A 23,189-nucleotide genomic window follows, 5' to 3' on the forward strand; every position below is an offset into this window, starting at 1 on the left:
TGTGAACTTTGTGGAGAGTGTATTCCCTCTCCGTTGTCACACTTGTTTTAGTTTTCTAAACATATTATTTATTCAGTTTATCTTTATGTTTCTAAAGCAAATCTTTGAGTGCAGGAACAGCAGTCAAGGAGACTCCTGATGCAGTGCTGCTAGTTGATGAGCTGCAGCAGAGATGTATCTGTAAATATTACTTGACTTACTGAAATGAGTCTACATAGCCACAGGAAGATTTCCTCTTCAAACACAAGCTGTGTTGTGGAGAGAGAGGGGAAAAAAGTGTCCACATGCTAATGGGCTTACTAGCATGACCTAGAAACTCCCATACTTCTCAGCTGAGAAATGAAGCCAGCAAACACACCAAAACACACTCACACTGTTGACTCTCTCATTTACTTCAAACGTACTGTAGAGGTTCCAATTATTTTGTCACATGTATAAGTTTTGGTAGGGTTTTCCTGCTGCTTTTACTTAAAATGACTAAATAAAAGTTCATTTACAGCTCTGAAAACATGTTCAAAAGTAAATCCTGAATGAAAAACCAATAAACATTGCATGTCATAATCTAAACACAGTTGCTCCAAGATGCTCAGCAAGTTAAATAATGTTCGCCTTTCGTTCAGATATTAAGTTGTTTTTCAAAAGTAACTGTACTTTGTGCAGACAGTTCACATATAAAGCTTTTCAGGATAAGGCATAGTAAATTATTTATTTCTGCAACTTTTGTCTTATATCTCAGATATTTATTTTGAAGTATCAGCTCTTACTCCACTTCTTACTTCTAAATCTTTCATCATGTGAAACAGGTGTGAGTGGAAAAAGAGTCTAATTTGGAGTGGAATGAATGAAAGGTTGAGGGTAGGAGAAAGCACTGTCGTCAGCCTTGGGGCTAAATAACCTTAACAATCGACTTGTGTTTGGTGTTTCAGTCAGTGCTCCCAGAGTAGGAGTCACATGCTTCTCTGGGCCATTTGTGTTTTTCGGGTTTTTTTAATTTATCAAGCTATGCTGTCGCTGTGTCCCCTTTGGTGACCCTGTTCCTGGAGCTCTTGCAAAGGGTCTTTCACTCTTTCAGGAGGAGTTTCTTGGATTAACAGTACAGATACATGGCTTTGTAGCAGTTGCAGGACACTACAGGATGTTTACACAGAGTAGGACAGTGTACACAGTACATCATGTAGTTTGCACTATATCTATGGAAATGATGATCTTCATAGAAATAGTCTTACCACAGAAGGACTTTTTTGCGTTGCCTTATACCTCGACAATCCATCAACATGTGAAACTAAATGTAAAACATAAAAATAACTTTGCCCACTTTTTACAGCAGACACTGTTCAGCCTCAGTCAGCACCTTTAAGCCTCTGAAAAGCGGTAAACTTTCTTGCCTCAGGCAGTTTTCTCGTCCTCCTAGCTCCTCAAGCTCCATCACCCTCTGAGGGATGGTGTTACTTCAGGCCCAGAGACTGCCCTCACCTCCATACCTGCACTTGCTTCTTATTCAACTGTTTCACTTAAACAGTGCTGTGGCAAATGTGCAAAATATGATTGGTATTTTTATGTGTGTGTCTTTGTGTACACACAATAGCTGTGTGTTGCTTCTCTACTCCAGCTTTCTATGCTAGTTGTATGCTAACTTATTTAGCTCCTGTCACAACACCTCACATCAGATAAAGTTCAGCATCGCAGGCCATCAGAGGCTGATGAGAAGGCATTGTAGGGGAATAGGCCCCACACCCGTATTAGCCATGTCTCTACTATTCAGCGTCACATAGATCTGAATAGGTCACAGGTGTAAAGGTTACAGAAAATGTCAGATCACTGACACTGTTGCTTTGCCATATCTGATACCACTTTACAGTTTCGGTACACTCTGATAACGTCCCCTGGGTCTCAGGCTGGTATTGGGAGGCCAGAAGCTTCAGGTTCTCATGGGTAATGCTACAAAGTTACCTGTTCTTTACTGCAGCCTGTGTAGCTGTTTAAACACACTTTGAACATCAGAGAAATCATTTCCTTAAAGTCATCCTCCATGATTAAGTGAGTGAAAGACTACAGCAGGAGTGACTATGTGGCAAATGGTGAATCACCAACTGGAGGGCACTCTTTGCTCCCACAGAGAATGTATTATATTTTTATTGGTTGTTTGTTTTCTCCTTTTGTCTTGATTAACTTTATGTTCATCTTTCTTTTCTTTTTTTTTTTAGTGGAGGAACCAAGTTGACCATTACTGGAACTAATCTGGCCACCATCAAGGAGCCGAAAATGAGAGCCAAGTACGGAGCTGCCAAGTCGGAAAATGTGAGTGTTTGGACACCTGTAAACACTTTATTTCACATTATAAATGCATTGATTGGACAAGTAAGGTGGACTAAAACCCATATAGACCGCAGGTCTCTCATTCACACTGTCTTGATGCTGGCTCACTCTCCTTATCCATAAAAAAAAAAGGTGATAACGCGCGCACACACACTCCTGGGACACAGACTCACACACCTGACCCATCGGTCAACCAGCCAAGGGCCCATTTTCTGTTTGTTTTTGATGTTGAATTTCCTTTTAGCAGTTTAACCTTTGAAATGTCAACCAGCAATAAAGTAGCTCTGGCAAATCCCCCTCTCTTCACCTAGCACCATGGGGCTTAGCTAACCTTTTTCCCACTCTTAGCTAAAAGTAAAAATATCCATTGTTGTTCCCTTGTCTCACCTCTCTGCAACCATTTTTATTTTTCTTGGTTAATGCATCTATTGATCTATAAAAACAGTTGTGCTTTATGTCTTGCCTCCAGCTTCAGTATGCGTCATATGGCACATAATGCATGGCTATGACATGCTGCGTTATCAGCAAAGGTCTCTCTTGCTGTATTGTGTTATCAGCTCCAGGTTGACCTCTCCAGATTCTCTGCCATTACAGTCTAATTTGTTCTACGGTGACTGATTTAAGTGTCGTGCCCCGCGGCAAATTTCCAGATGATATCAACACTGATTACAACACTGATGTTATTAAACCAGCCTCTTCCTCATTATGTTATTACTGAGACACTTAATCACTCACACCATATACCTGTGTTTTAGCTCTTATAAATATTATTGATTACGCTTGAATTAACATATGTTTTATTCAAAGATTAAAACAATTACCTGTTTTAATTTCATTCCAAAATGACATCTTAAACAAAGTAGAAAGGTTGTTAAATAGGAATTTAAATCACCCTCTCAATCTGAACTTCTTCTCATTTTCTTTCTTTTCTCCTTTTCTTTTTTTCCTCCTGCATTCCTAATTTATTCATCACCTGTCCCCACTCTATGTTCTCTTACCAGAATTGTACGGTCCTCAACAACACCGTAATGGTGTGTCTGGCGCCCTCTGTGGCTGGATCTGACAAGGGCTTCTCGGATGTGGGCAGCAGTCCTGATGAGATTGGCTTTGTCATGGATGACGTGCGCTCTTTGCTGGTGGTAAACGAGACTTTTAGCTACCACCCGGACCCTGTGTTTGAACCTCTGAGCCCCACCGGCATGCTGGAGCTGAAGCCCAGCTCACCACTCATACTCAAGGTAAATTGCCTTGTGCTCTTAGCATTGATCTGTTTTGGCCTTGTTCAGCCTGACTTTACTTTACATCCATCACATTCTTTGTCTTTTTATTCTTGCCTTTACTTTTGACTTTTTTTTCTTTTTTCCACTAAACCCTTTGTCTTCTTTATGCCTCTTTTTGTTCTTGAGTCATTCTAATAATGTTTTCTATCTTGTTTTAGCCTCATCGGTCTCTTCTTGCATCACTTTCTTTGTGCCTGTGTCTCCTCTTTCACATAGTTTACCTGGAATGGGTGGAGAAATGTTATGAATTGAGTTTGTAATTGTTTAGTATTAAAGCTTTTTACGAAAGGTTACCCTTTAAAGGTGAGGGATTAATGTGCCCATATCCCAGGACTCAAGGATAAAAGAAGGTTAGTTGAGTGCTGGCATTCACTTGACATACAAGAAAACAGTAACGGCAGATACATGTAGTCTTATGCTAGTAATATCGAGTATTGTCAACAGTGTTAACAAATCAATCTCTCAAATAGATATTGAAAAAATATAACCAGATGCCTCCCAGTCAGCTTCCAGTGCATCTGATAAGACTCTGATGTGCATTTGAGGTGATTTTCTGCAGACATTTCTGTATAGGCTCTTCCCTTTCGCCTTTTTCTCGCGTTTCTTTCAACACATCGTTCTTTTACATGTGTCAGCTTTGAGAGATGTGATTTCTCCACCTGCTGTCTCCATTGGGTTTTAGAGACATTTTTAAAAAAAAGGGTTGCTTTTAAGTTGCTTTTCAAAATCAGTTGCAAAGGGAAATAATGTTTATAAAGTGGGCCCATGCATTGCTGTGCCACCTGCGCAGATTTTATACGATAACTTCTAAAGAGAGACTTCATAGACATGTTTACTCTAAGCCATAGAGGCAGCGCGCATTTGAATCCAGAGAAAATTTACCCCTCCCACTTATGCTGCCTTTTGTCATGTCACCTCTCCCCTTGAACTTCAAAGGCTTTCAGGAACGAGGGAGGAAATTATCACGCAATTTCATGGAAAACTAAAACCTTTTTTCTCTCAGCCAATCTGGGTGGAGTTTTAGAATTAAGACTCATGAGTCTCTCCTCTGTAACTTTAAATATCACCATAATGAAATGCTCTGATTGCCTTGCCATGCTCCCGGTTAAAAAAGGGGAAAAAAAGCTGCAAAGAAACGGCATCCTATTAAATAATTGCAGACAAATTAGAAGTCCATCAAAATTTTCCAGCAATTAATTCCCCCACTTTGGAAAGCATGGAGAGCATGAGGAAGGGTAGGTGAAGATGGCACAGAAGCAAAGCAGAGATTTATTTACTGGACTCAATACTTTTAATGCAACCAACACATTTTTTTGAGTCTTTCGACAGCTCGCTGTGATGTAAGCCCTCAGGTGAATCAATGAAATAACACCACGAGTGTTAGTGTGTTAGATTAAAGGAAAACAGGTTGGGACCTCACAAAAATCACAGTAATAGTCATATTTGCAGACAGTTAACTCGTGATTTTGGTTGGTTTCTCTGAGAGGTATTATCTGGCAGCATCAGAAGTACTGTTGCTATGGTTACCTACATTTTACAGCACCTTGCGCATCGGGCAGTGGATGAACTGTTGACATATACCTCGGAGCCAATCAGAGACAAGTGTTTGTTTTACCGTGGTCATGGCTCCAATTATGTTGCTTTTGTATAGTTTATCTGTTTATATCAACCACCATAGACTTGACTGTGTGTAAGTAACTTAAGTGTGTCTGTTTCCAGGGTCGTAACCTAATTCCTGCAGCCCCAGGAAATGCTAAGCTGAACTACACAGTGCTGATCGGGGAGACGCCCTGCATTCTCACCCTGTCTGAGAGCCAGCTGCTCTGCGAATGGCCTAATCTGACCGGAGAACACAAAGTCACTGTGAGTGAAACTTCAGGTCGATCTACATTTCTGTAATGTTTTCCGTTTGTGCGCTGTGTCTCTCTCTTCCACCCCTGATTTATCACAATCTGAGCAGATCACTGTGTCATTCAGGTTTAAGGGTTTGGATACAGCTTTACAAAACCTGAACATCATCTCTCTCTAAGTTATATTGATTCTGTGTTAAATACCTGTTATTTCATCAACCTACTTCATTTAGGGGTTTTTTTTTGTAATTCATTCCATTGCTGGTGCATCTGGCTTTCACATTTCTCCTATTTTCCGCTGCAGCCCCTGTTCCCTCTGCTGTTTCCACTGTGCCTATTCATCACCCTTCTTTAATGTCAATCCACTTCCTGCCTTTTTATTCATTCATCTCATTCTTTCTTCCCCACCCATCAGACTTAAATCTCTTCAATTACTCTAGATTTCCTTTACCCATTCATATAGCTGCAAGCAGATGAAGACACGTATCCCTTCTCTTATACGCTGGCAGCATTTGCAACTGTATTTATGTCTTAGAGGCTTTTGATCAGTCTGGTTTTGGCTGGCATCCTCCCTCAGATTTCAATAGTATTGATATTCAATAGAAACCAAAAAATGCCTAGTGGGTTTGATAGGTCTGTCTATTTTTACCCTCCTCTATTTGCTATTTCATAGACTTAAGCCAGTTAAAGATGAAATAAAAGGAGGATAAAGAAGAGGAAAAGAAACCTATCCAAATGTTGTTGGGTTTTTAAATTCCCATTTTCTGTGAGCAAGAACTGTCTTGATGTGATGTGGGGTGTGTGTGTGTGAGACTAAAGTAAAGCTGTATGTTTTTTTTTTCTCATTCCAAAAAATTGTCCCAAAGCACAGATATGACAGACATGTTAGCCTGCCATTGGCTTTACTTGATTTGCCAACATAAAATTTGAAATACATTTTAATTGTATTGTGGGGCTAAAATCATCATGTGGGATACATTTGTGATTGTTACAGTTACACAGTGCGAGAGTCATACATAGTTCCTCAAACCTGTAACACAGCTAATTTATTTCTTAGCTGATAAAAAGAAAAGTAGTTTGCAGCATCTCTCTTTCACATACTGTCCCAACCAATCTGCTTTTGTTCTGAGTATGTGTGTGCTGTCTTTCATGCGCCTGCTCTCCAGGCAAAATAGTATACTCCTCTGAATGTGTCTATTTCGTAGGTGCGTGTTGGAGGCTTTGAATACTCACCAGGGACACTGCAGATCTACTCAGACAGCCTTCTCACCCTGCCTGCCATCATTGGTATTGGAGGAGGAGGTGGACTGCTCCTGCTGGTTATCATTGTGGTTTTGATTGCTTATAAGAGGAAGTCGCGGGATGCCGACCGCACTCTAAAGCGATTACAGCTGCAGATGGACAACTTAGAGTCTAGGGTGGCCCTTGAGTGCAAGGAAGGTGAGTCCAAACAAAACCTGTGTGTCAGGGGTGTGATGCTAGCCACTCAAAATGAGAAAACCCACTTTTATTATGTTGGTATTTCCTTGTTTCTTTCTATTTCTCTTCCCACGTACTTCTCTCATCTTTCTTCACAAATAACTCCCATGCCCCCAAATCTCTCCCTCACTGCAGCTTACCTAAAAAGCTGAACAACTTCCATTCAGTAGTCCTATCCATTTCTCTCTCCCGCTCTCTATTTCCCCCTCACTCTCACTGCCAACTGTCCCTCCGCTGTTAGGTGGCAGCGGTGCGTGTGTGTGTGTATGTGCGCGCGCTTGGGTATTGGTGTGTTTCCAGAGGACTACTTTGATCTGAGCCAGCCACCAGATGTTGGCTCTCCACCCCATGAGAGAGCTGCCTGGCTGGCCTCGCTACCATCCACACTGAGAGGGGGAGGGCTAGATGGAGGTTAGATAGAGACAGGGCACAGAAGTGTGAGATTGTAAGGAAGGAGTGGTTTGGCAACTGCTGAACCGGGGGGGAGAGATGGAGAGAAACTTACACACCAATACATTAGCATATATTCATTTGGCTGGAGACGGCATGGATTGAGTGATAATCTGCTGATGCTGTTGTGGGTTTGTCTGGCAAGAGAGAGAAAAGCAGATGGGGAGAAAGGGAAGGGGAATGCTGATAACTCTGATCATTGCAATGCGTTTGAATTTGAGATCACTTCACTTGTTGCATTTCTTTAGTGAATGTCAAATATAGTAGGTATGTCATAAATGTATTGTTGTTACGCATTCCACTGACTTGTTGTGCTTTTATTAAATATAAAAATATACATTTTCATTCAGAGGTCAGTCGCATTTCTATAGTGTCAAGGGAGATTTAATACCACACCTGAATATCTGGATAAAATACATGTGGCCAAGTTGCATTGTGGGTCATGTAGGAGCCATGTTTTAATGTAAAAAAGGAAAAAAAAAGATTGGTACACAATAGCTTTATTTATGCTGATTTATGATAATTGATTTACTGTGGCCACAACCTGGGATTATCTGATTAGTTTCCTTGAGTCTTAACTGTCAGTCATCTGTTCAGAGGATGATTTTGTGGTTTGTTTTTTTCCTTTGCGTGCTATTGCTTCATCTCACCTGATGCTTGCATCTTTACGTCCTGCTCTTTTGCAACTACTTCCAATCACACAGACCTATACTCACATTGCAGGTCATACTGTGATTGGCTGGGGTGTGTAGTAGTGAGTCCATGTGCCCTGACCCCGTCTGTCCCTCTCTGTCAGTACTGTCTGGAAGACAAGAGGGTAGATTTGGAGTGGGAGGAGAGTGAGGGAGATAAATATGGCAAATAAGTCACGGGAGTAGATGGGAGGCAGAAGAAGAAAAAATGGACAAGAAGATTATGCAAGGGGTGGGAAAATGAAGAGAAAAGAAATATCGGAGAACAAATTTCAAAATGGAGAGAGTGTGTGCTTGGATGGGAAGATGGAGGATGCTCGATAAATATGTAGTGGCAGACGGAGCTGGGTGGACAAATAAGAGGATAACATGGAAAGAAGGGACTATTTGAGATGAATAAGGAATGATGGAAATAAAGTCCTTCTATCAAGAAAGGCTTAGCCAGGAGACCAACTAAAACATTATAGGTTTGCAAAGAGAGTTGTGTAGAATAATGCTGAGAGGTGGAGAAGGAAACTAAAAGGATAAATGAGAGAAAGATGGAAGGATGTAGTTAAGAGGAGGTAACCATAAGGGGGAGAAAGGTGACCTCTAAGATGTCACTTTGAAAGGAAGAAGGGAGGGAGAAAAGAGATTAGAAGAGAGGGACACGGTGACACAAGCCATCTGTTAGTCTGGGCTTTGCTTCGTTATTTGTTTGAGTTGTGTTCCTATGTGTTAGTGTATTTTGGATGATGCTATATGGCGCGCGCGCACACACCTACACACACACACACCTACACACACACACACACACACACACACACACACACACACACACACACACACACACACACACACAGAGCTGTGCTAATAGAACCATATAGCTGTATATTTTCTCCTCAAGGGAGTTTTATGTTTATAAAATAGATTTAGGTCAGTCCACCAAAACCATTAGCTGTATACACTATTGTATGTGATGTGTGAGAGAATGGATTTGATCCCATATTTTCCCTCTAGATGTGGCTCGTGAAGCCAGTGGAGTATACAGAATGGGGTCAGAACACACACTTTGTGGGAATGGAAAAAGTGTGAAAACATTGACATGTGCGTTCACATAAATCATCTGGGCACAAGGTTATGTGTTCAGCTGTGGGGTACAACAGAAAAACTGTGTGTGTGCGTGGGTGTGTGCGGGAATACAAGCATGAGAGGTGGCGGTGTGTAATGTGTGTGTACTCACAGGCTTGCCATGTGTGCAACTGCATCCTGAACTCCCCTCCAGCCACTGAGCAGCTCCAGAATACTTTCTCTATCAGCCATCTCTCCCTCTCTCGTTCTTTGCACTCTTAGCACAGAGTGATCCCATAAGGCTGCTTTTCACTGCTGCTCTTTGAGACACCTCCACCTTCTCTTCATATCATCCATGTTCCTTTTTTCTGTTCCTCCTCAGGAATGTTTCCAAACATCAGATTGATGGCATGACAAGCCAAGATCTTAAGTGTGATTATTTTGAAAACTATGATTCTCTTTTCTGCATGTTTTTTCCCCAATTTCTGACTATTTAAAAATACAAATTGAAAGTATTAAACATAGTAATAAACACCTTTAAATCTCATTCGACTCCATTCAGTACTTATAAATACCAATCAGAAGGTCTCAGTTTTCCAGGAAAATGCTTCTGCAATATTTTTGCAGATGAACAGATGTATTTTACATCTATTAAGCAGTGGTTGTTTTGGGATATATAAGAAAGAAGTGTGACAAGTCATAGTCATTAAGTGTGTTTAAATGAGCCCTTTGTGTTGTGCTAGTGCTGACAATGCTAAACACTGCACAGAGCACCACTTCCAACCAAATGTGTCATCAAAATCAACTAAACAGTCTTGTATATTGCAGTCTGCTCTTTATTTCATCTTGAGAAATGTGTTTCTCTTTTGGAACTTAAAATACATTTGTAAGCATTTCCCGTTTCTTTTCTCAGCCTTTGCAGAATTGCAGACGGACATCCATGAGCTCACTCAGGAGCTGGATGGAGCAGGAATCCCCTTCCTGGACTACCGCACCTATGCCATGAGGGTCCTCTTTCCTGGGATTGAGGACCACCCTGTTCTCAAGGAGATGGAGGTACGGGTCAGTAGAGAGCACCCTGCACACATGCACACACACAAACACAGGATGAGGGAACGTTTCATAGATTTCATGTAGGTGAGATTTGAAAATCATGTTAGAGGTAGGCAATCTGAATCCAAACCTTCTAAAACTGCATCTTAGTCCAAAATATCAGACAGAAAGGTTCAAGTCCAAATGAAAATAAAATGTGTGTATAAGTAACTCTCAGGACAAACTCTAGTTTTGTGCAATACAGTCGAGTTGTGGCTGTTTTGAGGGGCAATGTCTGAGCTCCACTAAGACTCCGCACAAGTGATAGATTGCCTCTACAGTACTGAGCCTGTTTGAGGCTCCTGAAAAAGCAGTGTTCACATGTTCAATAAAACACACTCCGCTCTACTATTGTTCGTTTCTCAAGAGGGAACACTCTATTACTTACATGAACTCAAGCGCTGTGGACACTGTAATGCAAGATGCACCTGTACCACTGTCATTTCTCTGTACATTACAGTATTACGCACGCATTTACCTGGAAAATGCATGCATGGTGCACTGACATGCACATAAGGTTATGACTACAGAGACAAGCTTTAGAGGAATTCACTATCTGCTTGTGCTATCAACTGTATTCCAAAGGGATAGTGTAGCGCAACATTGGATTTTCATTTGGATGGCACAGGCAATCACAAGCCACAATAGTGCGCTAGCAGGCAGATCAATTTCTTATTACTGCCTAAAGCTCACATTCTCACTTCAAGCTTCACTTTCTTTACCTGAGAAGGGGAGGCCTGCCAGTTACGTTGAGAGGAGAAGAGGGAAAAGGGATGAGAGTGAGGGTTGTAGGATAGAGAGAACTGGTTCAACAGTAGGCAGGTTTTCAAAGCTGCAATGTGCCGTTTCCTACATGCATGTGGAAAATATAAGAGTATTGACATGATTATGCATGGAGAGAAAATAGAGCACATGTGGCTCTTTATTCATGTCATTTGATAAATCCTGTTTTAAAACATACTCATGAATCCATTGCACAGCTATAACTCACAACCAATTCATCATATTTTCAATTTTTTCATGTCCCTTTATCTAATTTTTCCCTATATCGCTATCTTTGATTTTTCTTTACTCTCTTTTCTACGAACCTTCTACCTTCCCTTTCCTTCTTCGTTGTCTTCTTCTCCTCTGTGAATTGTATGCTTCCTTAAAACTACCATGATCACCTCCATTCACTTTATCTTCTCCTTGTCCAACAATTGACTGCCTCTTTTTTTCTTTATTCAACACTCCTTCTTCTCCCAATTCTCCTTCCCCTTCATCACCTCCGTCCCCTTCTCCTTCAGGTACCCGCCAATGTGGAGAAGGCCCTGACGTTGTTTGGCCAGCTACTCACCAAAAAGCACTTTCTGTTGACCTTCATTCGCACATTGGAAGCACAGAGGTCCTTCTCTATGCGAGACAGGGGCAACGTGGCCTCCCTCATCATGACAGCACTGCAAGGAGAGATGGAGTATGCCACCGGTGTCCTCAAACAGCTCCTGTCTGACCTCATTGACAAAAACCTGGAAAGCAAGAACCACCCAAAGCTCTTACTCAGGAGGTACAAAAAGCAGGAAATAAGAAGGGGAGGGAAAGGGCTAAAAGCTGGCTTTGGGGAAAAAACATGCCACACATGCACCAGTTGTTTGCAGGTTCGGGTTTAAGGAAATGCATTTGTGTGTGTGTGTTTTCAGGTATTTTTCCTTTTTATTATATTCGCTGTGTTGGGACATTCTTGACAGGAAGCACCCTAACAAAAAACCCCTGACTAATTATATTACATTCAACAAAAATTAAGGGAAAAAAGTGGTGTTAATTTTTCATTTCGTCATGTCAGTGCTGCTACACATTCAAATAATCCACGTAATTAGACCCATTATAGCACTAAAAAGGGAAGAGGAGAACATGAACATATATTCTTTGTCAGAGTGTCGAGTGATGTATTTTTTCAGTTTGTGGCTGAAGTTATGAGGGAGGAAGGCAGGGGACAGTGACTGCAGCTTTTAGAGGCCTGTGTGACGTTACCTCCCCTCTATTTCTCAACCCTGTCCCTGTCAGAGAGGATTACACCCCTGAGCACGCATACAGTCCCACTGGAGCCACAGTCAGACATACTGCTCTCTCGTTTCTCACAAACACACAGAGAAAGATGAAGAGGGGGGAAAAGTACAAGAGATGCAGGGGATGCAAGGGAGGGAGAGGAGGATTTACAAGAGTTGGTGTGAAGAGTAAAGAGAGAAGGATTTGGTAGGGAAAGGGGAAAGTAAGAAACGGGGGAAGGCAAAAATGAGATGGGAAAAGGTAGCGAGATAAAAGTGGCTGAAGTAAAAGAAGGTAGTGAAATAGTGATTGACAGAAAAAGAGGGCAAGTGGCTGGAGGGAGACTTGAGCTACAAGGAAATTGATGAAGGGTGAAACATATAGAGGAGAGATGGTAAAGAGGGAGAAAGAACAGGGAAGGGTAGTACAGAGCAGATAGGCAGAGGGAGAAAAGAGAAGGAAAATGAGCTACTGCTGACAGCCGAGCAGAAAAGGATACACATATTTAAGGAAAGACACAATTAGAGAAATGGCCTGTCTCCAAATAAATTGGAATTAGACATTAAATGATAAAAAAAGTTACATTTTTTTTCTTCTCCTACTCCTCGGAGAGATATTTAATTAAAAATCTAATCAAATAAATGACTCTCAGCCAGCGTGCCTGTGTGAAGTCTTTTCCAATCCCCTCTTGGGGCGTATGGTCACAACACGCTGTCCCTGTTAACTACACTTGCCTCAGGAGTCGGTGTTAATAAGCTCTGCAATTGTTGCACATGGTTCACCCTGTTTAGGTCTTTTTAGTCAATAGATAGATGTAAAAGTCCTCTCCCATGGGGATCTCCACCTCCTTTGATGAAATTATACTTTTGCATTGGGTGCAGTTGTTTTGTATACTGTGCGTTGAGATTCATTGTCTGTGTGCAGCTGGGAAAAACACAAATGCATCATCGCTTATTCCCGTACGACGTGTTCAAAAATGATGTTCAGGGGCATAGATTAGAAGTTACCAGTGGACGTCACGTGCTCAGAAACAGGGTTTGTCCCGGTTTATTCACTCGTTATTTTTTCTGTACCTGCGTTCTCCGCTGCCTCATCATTCATTCTCTGTTTTGCTGACAGCCATGAAAAAGAAAAAATGCTCTGCATCCATTCAATAAATCCAACAGTCAAACAGGAAGGTTTGAGGAAGCGTAGGAGTACTTGTCTCATTTGTGCTACAGGCCTTTATTGGTTTTTACTACTACATTGGCCTAGTTTCCAGAGTTTCCTCTTTTTCTGTCTTACTATTTATTGGGTATGAAAATTTTTCAGCATAATGTAGCTGTCTTCACATTTCACCCATGGCGCCATCCTAATGACCGAACGACTAATATTTGCAATAAGTATTGGAACATGGCCCAGTTAGATAACCTAGTAACACAGGTGTACCCCATGTCTATCTAAGAGAAAACAAGTGTTTCTAATGTGAAAAGCATGAAAGTGTGGCGGTAACACAGAGAAAGATTTTTTTTATTTGCCCTCCTGTTTCCACCCACAAACCTAGAGTGCTGGTGTCCCTCTCAGGTATTTAACAAATTAGACACAATAAGTCATTTAATTGCTCGGTTTTCATTTCATACACTTGTTGCTCACGTGTTTGCTTGACACATGCACGTGCAGAGGTTCCCCTCATTACATGGCAGGGTTGTGATTAACGAGAGAAGTTAGCGAGTCATACTAATTGCTGTATTTTTAATGAAGATTAGTGGGTTTGCCTAGAGGTAGTGTGAAGAGGGGATGGAGCAATGTAAGAAACTGAAGGATTTGCTTTCTTACATTATCTTTTTCTTTGGTTGTCTGAAGATTAACTGCATGAAGACTGATAATGTCATGTAGTGTCTTTGACATGCAAGCGTGTTTCAAATATTTGTTTTTTTGACCATAGATTATAACCAGGCAGTCCAAGGTGCCAAAACCTCCTCATACAGAGACTTTACGCTCCACTTGTGGCACATACTACTTTGTCTTTTATTTCCAGTTCACCCTCACCCATTACCCTCTCCTTTCTCTCTCCCATTTTCTTTCATCGGTCTCCCAGGACGGAGTCGGTTGCTGAGAAGATGCTCACCAACTGGTTCACCTTCCTGCTTTACAAGTTCCTCAAGGTAAAACTGTCCCAGAGGCACACACACAGATACACACAATTTCAGAAGCAACAGCATCACCACTGGTGTTTGAGAATTGAAAAATATCTCACTAACAAGCGCACACATTCACAGCTGCAGCATTAGATAAGGCAGAGGCAGCAGGGTTCCTATTCCTTACCTCTGCCTTTCATGTGGTAAATTCTTCTTTCTACCAGTTGAGGGATCTGCAAAGTCTGAAGCACTGTTCAGACACAGCTGGCCATGTTGGTTTGATCACCGTAGACTGTCGCACTAACCTGTCCTTTCTTTGTCCCAAGCTTGATTCTTTTAGAGCCAGGAAAGTGTCTGTGCGTGTATGCATGGCTGTGTGTCTGGATGGCTCTTCAGACAGTTGGGGCTTATCAAAACAGGAAGCCACACATCTTACACAATTGCATTCTCTTATTTCTCTTCTGTCTGTCTTTTTGAAATCCTCTCTCTGATTTCATATCACAGGGACTCACTATAGCTTAAAATGTGATAAATTCTTGCTTCCACACACACATTCTCAGCTTTCAAACATTGCTGCAGCTAATCAGTTAGCAGCGGGGCCATAAACCCCCGCCAGGGCAGGCATTCTGGTGGACAAGAAACCAGCCAAGCCCTCAGGGATCCCAGTTAGCATCTGTGTATGCGAGTGTGTCCGTTCTGGTTGTGCACGCATGTGTGTCTTGGCTCCAAATTAGAGACTGGACGGCGAGAGTGTGGTTCAGTAAAAGGGGAGTGGGTTATCAGAAAAGCTGTTAGGGATTTTTTCAGCAGCTGTGTTTATGAACTTTAGTGGAGATGAAACTAACAGAGAAACAATTAAAAAAAAAAAAAAAGCAAAAACACGCAAGATTGTAGAAAGAAAATGGTTAAAAAGAGGGTAGAGGTGTTTTTGGAGGGTTTAAATGGCGTGTAGGGAAATATGGGTGGGGGGGAAGAGTACTGAAGTATAGAGTTTCTGTAGCTAGCAGCAAGATTAAGCCTCGCTTTCATCCAACCTTTGCAGTTCAATGCCTTTCTTTCTCCTATGTTTTTGGGAGTAACATGAAAGAAAGGCCTGGAACAATTTCAGAGTTCAGCCAGGTGTAAATAGAGATGGGTAAAGGTCAAGTACCTGTTCAAAGAGATGGAGCTTTAACCTACCAAACGAACAAGAGATAGGAAAACAAATCCTTTTATCCATTACCCTATTCTAAGCATTCACTTGTCCTCTGTTGCACCAGCTTGTGTGGCATCACATGGTCACTTTATTCTGCTTTAGAGAGAATTTTAGACGGATTATAAAATGTGATTGCTTTAGATTAATTCAATGAACAAATGGCATATATTATAATTAATTTAACAGGACACTGAAGTCAAAAACACTGTAGCGCAGCAAAATGTCTGCATGACACAATGCTTTTAGAAACGTATAGCATCAGTGCTGCTTTTCCTCACTGGCACCATTTGAAGGAGACAGAAGGACTGAGACGCAGCGCAGAGCTGGTTTGTATGCTGCTAGACAGAGAGGACGTCTGCCAGTGTGCTGTGTTTTCACCATAGGAGGCAGGCAGTGCTAGATTATCCCACAGAGTTCATCTGACAGCTCACCAAGATGACTGACTGGCGTTGATGCATGAACATGTCCAATGAAGCTCGGAGGGCAGCACTTGCAATATTCGGCTTTGCCTCAAGGCACAAAGCTGCAGACAGAAAATGTGAATCACTGGTTAAAAAGCACTAATGTGAACATTATCACACCATGAACGCTTTTAAACACACACACACATACACACACACACACACACATATATATCCTCATTTCACATTTACATCATCAGTTTTGTCTGCAGCGATAAACATGTACTCGACAAATTGCTTGCTGAGATCAGAGATTTGCACAGCATTGCAACACTAAGTTATTCTAAACAAGCAATGATTAAGATAGATTATCTAAACCAGTAATTCTCAGTCTTTCTGACCTCTGAGCTGCAAGTAATTAAATCATAATTTAATGCTTTTTCATCAGCGCACCTAATTTGAAGGTCATAAAATATAAATATATCCCAATTAGTTAAAATCAACACTGTGCAGTGTTAAAATATTAACAAGAAGTCAGGAAAGACGGCACATGACACCTGTAAGGAGAAAATACAAAGCCATACAAACAGGCAGTGCTTAGTTTGCAGGCCTGCTGAACAAGTGAATGGAAAAGAGGGGAAACAGAAGCGAAGTGTGAAGAAAAGAGAGACAGGGAACCCAACATCCCAGTGCTTGTTGCCCATTTGACACGTCTCACACACCAAAGTGCTTCTCCCAGCGTTTTTCACCCCTCAGTCGTTAACCTTCTATTAACTTCTCCATCAATTGCCACTCACTCACACTCACACTTTCTATAATTTCTCTCCTCCTTGCTCACTCACTTGCTCACACACACAAATAGAGGCTGTTTTTTCTTCCTGAGGAAGAGACACAGGGGAGAGGCTGGAGGTTGTGTCAGGAGAGGAAAAAAGGGTTTTTGTGTTGTTCTGTTTTTAGCGTGCTGTTAGCCAACACAAGCCGTGGCCTTGTCCTTTACTGCTTCGCCTGTGGTTGTCTTAAAGAAGATTAGAAATATAATTGAAGAGTTGCTCTGAAAAGCTATGCACTTTTTGCTGCTGTGTTTTTGCTTGGAAAGTTCTTGAACAGTTCAATGTTCAGTTTTCACTTTGTATTTCTCTCCTTTTCTTCATATAACCTTTTGTCACTTTTCCTTGATACCTGTCTCTTCCTACTTCGTAATACAACTGCGTGTCTCACTTTTTGAAGGAATGTGCCGGGGAACCTCTCTTCATGCTGTACTGTGCCATGAAGCAGCAAATGGAAAAGGGGCCAATAGATGCAATCACAGGAGAAGCCCGCTACTCTTTGAGCGAGGATAAACTCATCAGACAGCAAATTGACTACAAGACTTTGGTCAGTACTCAAAAACATACTTTCTGGACACAGACGCATTTGTTTCTGAACAAGGTTGTAAAGCAGATGGATGCTTACAACTAAAACAACGCAATGATGCAGAGCTGATATTTGTCCAGTAATTTTGGAAAATCTTCTTTTATCAAAACAGGATCCAACCTGCTAAATCATTATTATGCCTGTATCAATAGGAATAAATAGCTAGCTGTACACCCCTCCTGCTCTTTAACACTGATTCTGAGGTGCCATATGAAGTGTTTCTTTGCAGGTCAAACACAACCACAGGGTCATGCTCTAACACATCAATAGTTATTACTTCCAGTCTGTGCTGACCCTCTGGTCTAAATGTAACCTGTGCTCTTTCCCTTCCACCCTTTCCATTTGTAGACGCTGCACTGTGTGAACCCGGAGAATGAAAATGCTCCAGAGGTGACAGTGAAGAGCCTGAACTGTGACACAGTGACACAGGTGAAGGAAAAGCTGCTGGATGCTGTGTACAAAGGGACGCCTTATTCCCAGAGACCGAAGGCCTCAGATATGGACCTTGGTAAGGAGCTGGAAAAAATGAACAACATACAAATATCAAATCACACGGAGAGTCATAACACACAGCTGCACTGCTATGGGAGATAAAGAGGGAATTGCTTCAAAAGCTCTCTGACACATAAGGGAGGCACTTCTGACAGGAGTGGGAATTCTGATCCTAAAAAAACATCTAGTAATGTGTTTAAAAGTCCCTAAAACTGCACTACACTCACTCTGAATTTGATCTAATTACAGCAGATTAAGTCGTAGAAACCTGATTTGCTGTTTGGAAGTTTAAGTTTATGATGAGAATTGATTGGTGTGCCTAAAGGGGGCACTGACTCTGTGTATGCTATGTCTGTCTTGAAAGATTCTTATTCCCTTTCTATTAAACATTACAACCTTACTTAGCACTCCTGTGTGTGTCTGACAGAATGGCGGCAGGGCAGGATGGCTCGTATCATCCTTCAGGATGAAGATGTCACCACTAAGATTGACAATGACTGGAAGAGACTCAACACCCTAGCTCACTACCAGGTAACCATCTTCTTAATACAGCACAGAATCCCTTGAAGCTATGCTGGAGAAAAAACTCTTTGCTTCTTATTGATGGCATATTTATGGAGTCTTAGGTTACTTATTAAAATGAAAAATCCAGAAATAAAATCCATGTGAGCACTGTGAAAGTTTCTTTGGCTGGACAATAATCTTGCTGCTGGTTGAATGTCTGCTTCAGGTGACAGATGGCTCAGTGATCGCCCTGGTACCCAAACAGAACTCGGCCTACAACATCTCCAACTCCTCCACATTCACCAAATCCCTCAGCAGATACGGTACGAAAGAAGGTGTGTGTGTATTGTATGTGTGGAATTATAAACATTTATTTGTTTATTTGCAAAAATTGGGTTGTTGTTCATAGAAAGAACCTTTAAAACGTCATTCAGAATCTTTCACATGTTAATTTGGCATCTGTCTCATCTACATTAGCAAATTAGCTCAGTGCTTTTCACACCTGTTTACATGACCTGGGACTTGGTTCAAACTGTTCCACAAATACTGGTTTCAATTTACATACTTTGGCCCCTGGAAGCCATTAAATATGATACTGCTAATCAAGTATTAGTGCCCCTTATCAGTAATACAGTAAATTTCTCCGCACAGTGTTTTAAGTGAGTTCCAAACCTTTGAAAGAGTTTTGTGTCAGTTCTCCTCCTCTCTGCTGTAGAGGAGTGGATAGTAGTTTTATTATTACTCACTTACTCCACAGTTCTGTCCACTGATGTTCTTCATATCTTATGTGATAAATTATTACAATTGTAATATTAGTTCACATGAAAGTCTAACAGACATAAAACTGATGTCCTTCATTCAGCCTAAAGAGGAAAAAGCGCTGCCTCTGAGCATGACCACACCATGACTGTGTCAAACCTCAGCTCAGGAGTACTTTTATGTCACAGACAGCTACATGAAGCTGCCCTTGTATACATGATTGTGCAGAAGACTGTTGAATGATCCCTTAACCTCAAACATCTGTTCAAACAAATGCTTGGCCTTCTTGGGGGCAAACATGGAAAACAACAGCGTAGCTAAACACAGTATAGAGGTGGTGCACTGAAGTTGTTGCAAAGGAATCAGAAATCTTGAAAGTTTCTTACATGTGTGAAATCAAAGAGTCACATGGAGAACAGCATATTTTAGATACATTTTTAAGCTAACAAAATGTCAGAGCTGTCAAAATGCCATATTTGTAATAACAGGTTTAATGTTGTGAAGTAGATCTCAGTTCCTCGTGACATTTTTTTCCCCCATCCCCCCCTCTCTTCTACCTCTATAACTGTACAGAGTAACTCTACTCCAGAGCCCTGCCACTGTGGCATACACATAATACTCACTAACACCCCCATCATATTTGCTCGGAGCTTACCTGGTTCACATTCTGTCCTGACAATTTCAAACCCCTCAGTCCTTTGCTGCTTTGTCACGCAGCTGACAAGCATTCAAAGTGGAAGCGTAATACTCTGTGTCACAGATATGACATCAATGTCCGACAAAAGGAGAGAGGGGGCAGGTGAGAGAGTGACAGACGAATTTATTTTGCAGTGAAAGAGTGACATGTAAGTAGAAAAAGCTGTCACATTTCAATAGTGCTTTTAACTTCACAGTCAGATTTTGCCGTCTTCAGCTATGCCAGATATTTCATTTGTGTCTCATTGTTTTTTCTTCTTATATAAATGTTTCTCCTTGAAATGGTGATTAAGACAGCATGAGTCATAATTTATAGCATTTAACGCACAGAGCAACATGAAGGTTTTTGGCTCTTTGACTTATTTCTCCAACACGTCCTCCTTTATCTCTGTGCAGAGAGCATGCTCAGGACAGCCAGTAGTCCAGACAGCTTGCGCTCCCGAACACCCATGATCACCCCTGACCTCGAGAGCGGCACCAAGCTATGGCATCTGGTGAAGAACCACGACCACTCAGACCAGAGGGAGGGAGACAGAGGGAGCAAGATGGTGTCTGAGATCTACCTGACCAGACTGTTGGCCACAAAGGTAAAAAGAGGCTGCGTATTCTCTCACACGCACACACTCAGCCTCAGCCAGAAGCCCGACTCCACCACATCCCTGTCATGTAGCCCATTTCCACCAGCAGCCCCTGTTGACCTTTGTTTGGTGGTGGGCTCTAAGCTCATTAACATTTTTCGTAACCTTTTCCACAAAGACACACATATGCAGAGTCTTAATTAGGAGGTTGACCTTTGACTATTGAGTTGTTTGGTTGGTGTTACTGGGCCCTCTGTTGGTGGCCTCGGGGCTTTTAGGCCCAGGCCAGTACCCCACGATCATTATTCACCTAATTCCTCCATGTCCTCCAGACCACACTGTGGAAACTGCTTAGGTTTTTATGCAGCTTGTGTCCTCAGATGATGATCAGAGAGGTTGGTTTAAAGGCTGGAGTTAGGTCAAGTGTTTGTGTTGATACTGTGCAAAAACAAACTGCAGTCGATTTGTATTTCTTCCCCGAGTTAGTTGTTAACCACTACGGAGCAGTGTGTGAATGAGCCTCCATGTCTGTTAGATTAGGTTGTGAAACAAACTATTTTATTTTCTTTAACTGCTGAAGCTGCTAAAGCAACAACAGCTTTTCAGAGCTATAAAAGAACAGCTAAGAAATGGCTGTGAAGGCCTTGTACACATATATATTTATGTACAGTCTAATGCACACGTTTCCTATAAAGTAAAAGCTTTTGCCCAAATTCATACTTCCACTAAAATAAGTGATGATAAAATAAAAAATTACCTTCAAGAAACACCTTTGTTTTATTTTTGCATTAATTGTTGCAAACTGCACTTAAGCACAAGGGAAAAAAACTAAAGTCATTAAGAGAAAAGCTCTTATTCAAAATGCACCCATTTGGTTTCACATTTCCTCGAGAGTAAGAGTGGTTCTCTTCTCTGAATAATGGATTCCAATGATTAACTTGACGATATAATATGATAAAATGTTGCCTTCAACACAAATGTTTTAGTCTAGTTAAGTGTCAGCATTTGCTGTTCGGGCCAGAGAAACGAGGGGGTGGATAAAAAAGGGTTTTATTAGATGTATGAAAAGCCAAATTAGCATTTCTTTATTAAACTTATTAAATGTGAGAAATGGACGATTTTAATGTGTGAATTCTGGCACATCTTAAACACACACATAAAAACACGTGGTCTTTCTGCTCATATACCACTGAATATAAACATACCTCTTTGCGTTAATTATAAAATGTCATTTGTCCATACGCTAAAACCATGTCAGGTTCTTGCTCTCATTTGCAGAGCTCCCATGAGCTCCCAGCTATGCAACTGCAAGGCTAGCTGCATCAATGCTGCCTCAACTGGGAAGTGATTAACATAGAAGCCAGAGGAGGACAAAGGGGGTGGAGGGGACCTAAAGCATTGCAGTTTGTTCTTATTTATTACAGCCCCCACAGCTGTGTGTGTGTTTAGGAAGCTGATTTGTTAATGTGTGAACGAATACAAAACTGCAAATTCATCTTGTGGCTGCTTCAAAAAAGGTTTTGTAAAACGTGGCCTGGATGCTTGAAAACGGGGACGAACGTGCCGAACACTTGTGGGAAATATCAAATCATTTCAACTTCAGAGAACTTTGTTAGGATTCTGAATTCTCCAGAGTTGTGCGATGTGGTAAAACACTGCAGAACAGCCTTAGGCTGAACTCTCATTGGGCCCTATCCTAAATACTGTAAAGAACACTAAGTGCTCAACATCATCAAAAATTCTCCCAAAGTTGAAGTACTGACAGCAAAGCAGAGTCATCCCAAGTACCTGCTACTGACAGCCATCGCCTGCAACCATGACAGCAAAGAAGAATGTGCAAGCAAAGGCAGTTGTGTAACTGGACTGTTGAAACATTAAGTGTAACGGGGACAAAACACTTATCTCTATATCTATATGTCCATCTTTGGAGACAAAATCTTATGTACACAAACAAACTGGCACATAGTTTTCCACATTTCTAAAATTTGTTTCACCACTTTTTACATGCTGCTGTTTGCGTGAAAGCCCCAAAGAGCAGGAAAATGTCAACTAGTGTAGTAAAACTCCTAATCCAGTATTGATTCCTGTGCTCAGGGTACGCTCCAGAAATTCGTGGATGACCTGTTTGAGACCATCTTCAGCACAGCGCACCGAGGCAGCGCTCTGCCTCTCGCCATCAAGTACATGTTTGACTTCCTGGACGAGCAGGCAGACAAACACTCCATATCAGACCCTGATGTACGGCACACTTGGAAGAGCAACTGGTGAGTTTGCGCGTGTGTGCAAGCTGTGAAAGGGCATGACTGGCAATATTTGATTGCTGGTTTGTGTTTTGTTGGCATTGGTGTTGCTCAGTAGGAACAATATTGGACAGTAAGCCAACAAATATGGAGCACTTTTACATTGTTAGTGCAGCAGAATGCACCACGCTTGTATTTTTCCCTGCCAGTTCTAGTATCTAATCACTCGAGACTGCTTGTTCAGTGTGTATGCAGCTTAATGCACTGGTGTGGTATCTCTGCACATTAATAGACCAGTCCCTGTAGCTCTGCAGCTCATCCTTTTTTCTTACTGCTTCCAGTCTTCCACTGAGGTTTTGGGTGAACGTGATCAAGAACCCACAGTTTGTATTTGACATCCACAAGAACAGTATTACAGATGCCTGCTTGTCTGTGGTGGCTCAGACCTTCATGGATTCATGTTCAACCTCAGAGCATAAACTAGGGAAGGACTCACCGTCAAACAAGCTGCTTTATGCTAAAGACATCCCCAACTATAAAAACTGGGTAGAAAGGTATGTAAG

The 23,189-nt window shown here is 41.5% G+C and overlaps 1 protein-coding gene across 5 annotated transcripts in view; it reads left to right on the forward strand.

Moving 5' to 3' along the window:
* Positions 1–23,189, forward strand: part of plxna1b (plexin A1b) — a 176,519-nt gene that overhangs the window by 149,238 nt on the left and 4,092 nt on the right. For 2 of the 5 annotated variants that reach the window (XM_085161350.1, XM_085161349.1), the window contains exons 17-30: positions 2,205–2,298; positions 3,318–3,554; positions 5,316–5,459; positions 6,652–6,886; positions 10,031–10,179; positions 11,496–11,752; positions 14,309–14,375; positions 17,172–17,318; positions 17,706–17,865; positions 18,277–18,380; positions 18,580–18,688; positions 20,205–20,395; positions 22,481–22,650; positions 22,968–23,180. In XM_085161350.1, coding sequence (XP_085017476.1) covers positions 2,205–2,298; positions 3,318–3,554; positions 5,316–5,459; positions 6,652–6,886; positions 10,031–10,179; positions 11,496–11,752; positions 14,309–14,375; positions 17,172–17,318; positions 17,706–17,865; positions 18,277–18,380; positions 18,580–18,688; positions 20,205–20,395; positions 22,481–22,650; positions 22,968–23,180 — 2,277 coding nt within the window. The remainder of the gene's footprint in view (positions 1–2,204; positions 2,299–3,317; positions 3,555–5,315; positions 5,460–6,651; positions 6,887–10,030; positions 10,180–11,495; positions 11,753–14,308; positions 14,376–17,171; positions 17,319–17,705; positions 17,866–18,276; positions 18,381–18,579; positions 18,689–20,204; positions 20,396–22,480; positions 22,651–22,967; positions 23,181–23,189) is intronic. The other 3 variants (XM_085161352.1, XM_085161351.1, XM_085161353.1) reach the window with 3 other exon arrangements.

The sequence above is a fragment of the Neolamprologus multifasciatus genome, chromosome 5, assembly GCF_963576455.1.
Source record: "Neolamprologus multifasciatus chromosome 5, fNeoMul1.2, whole genome shotgun sequence".
NCBI classification, from domain to species: domain Eukaryota; kingdom Metazoa; phylum Chordata; class Actinopteri; order Cichliformes; family Cichlidae; genus Neolamprologus; species Neolamprologus multifasciatus.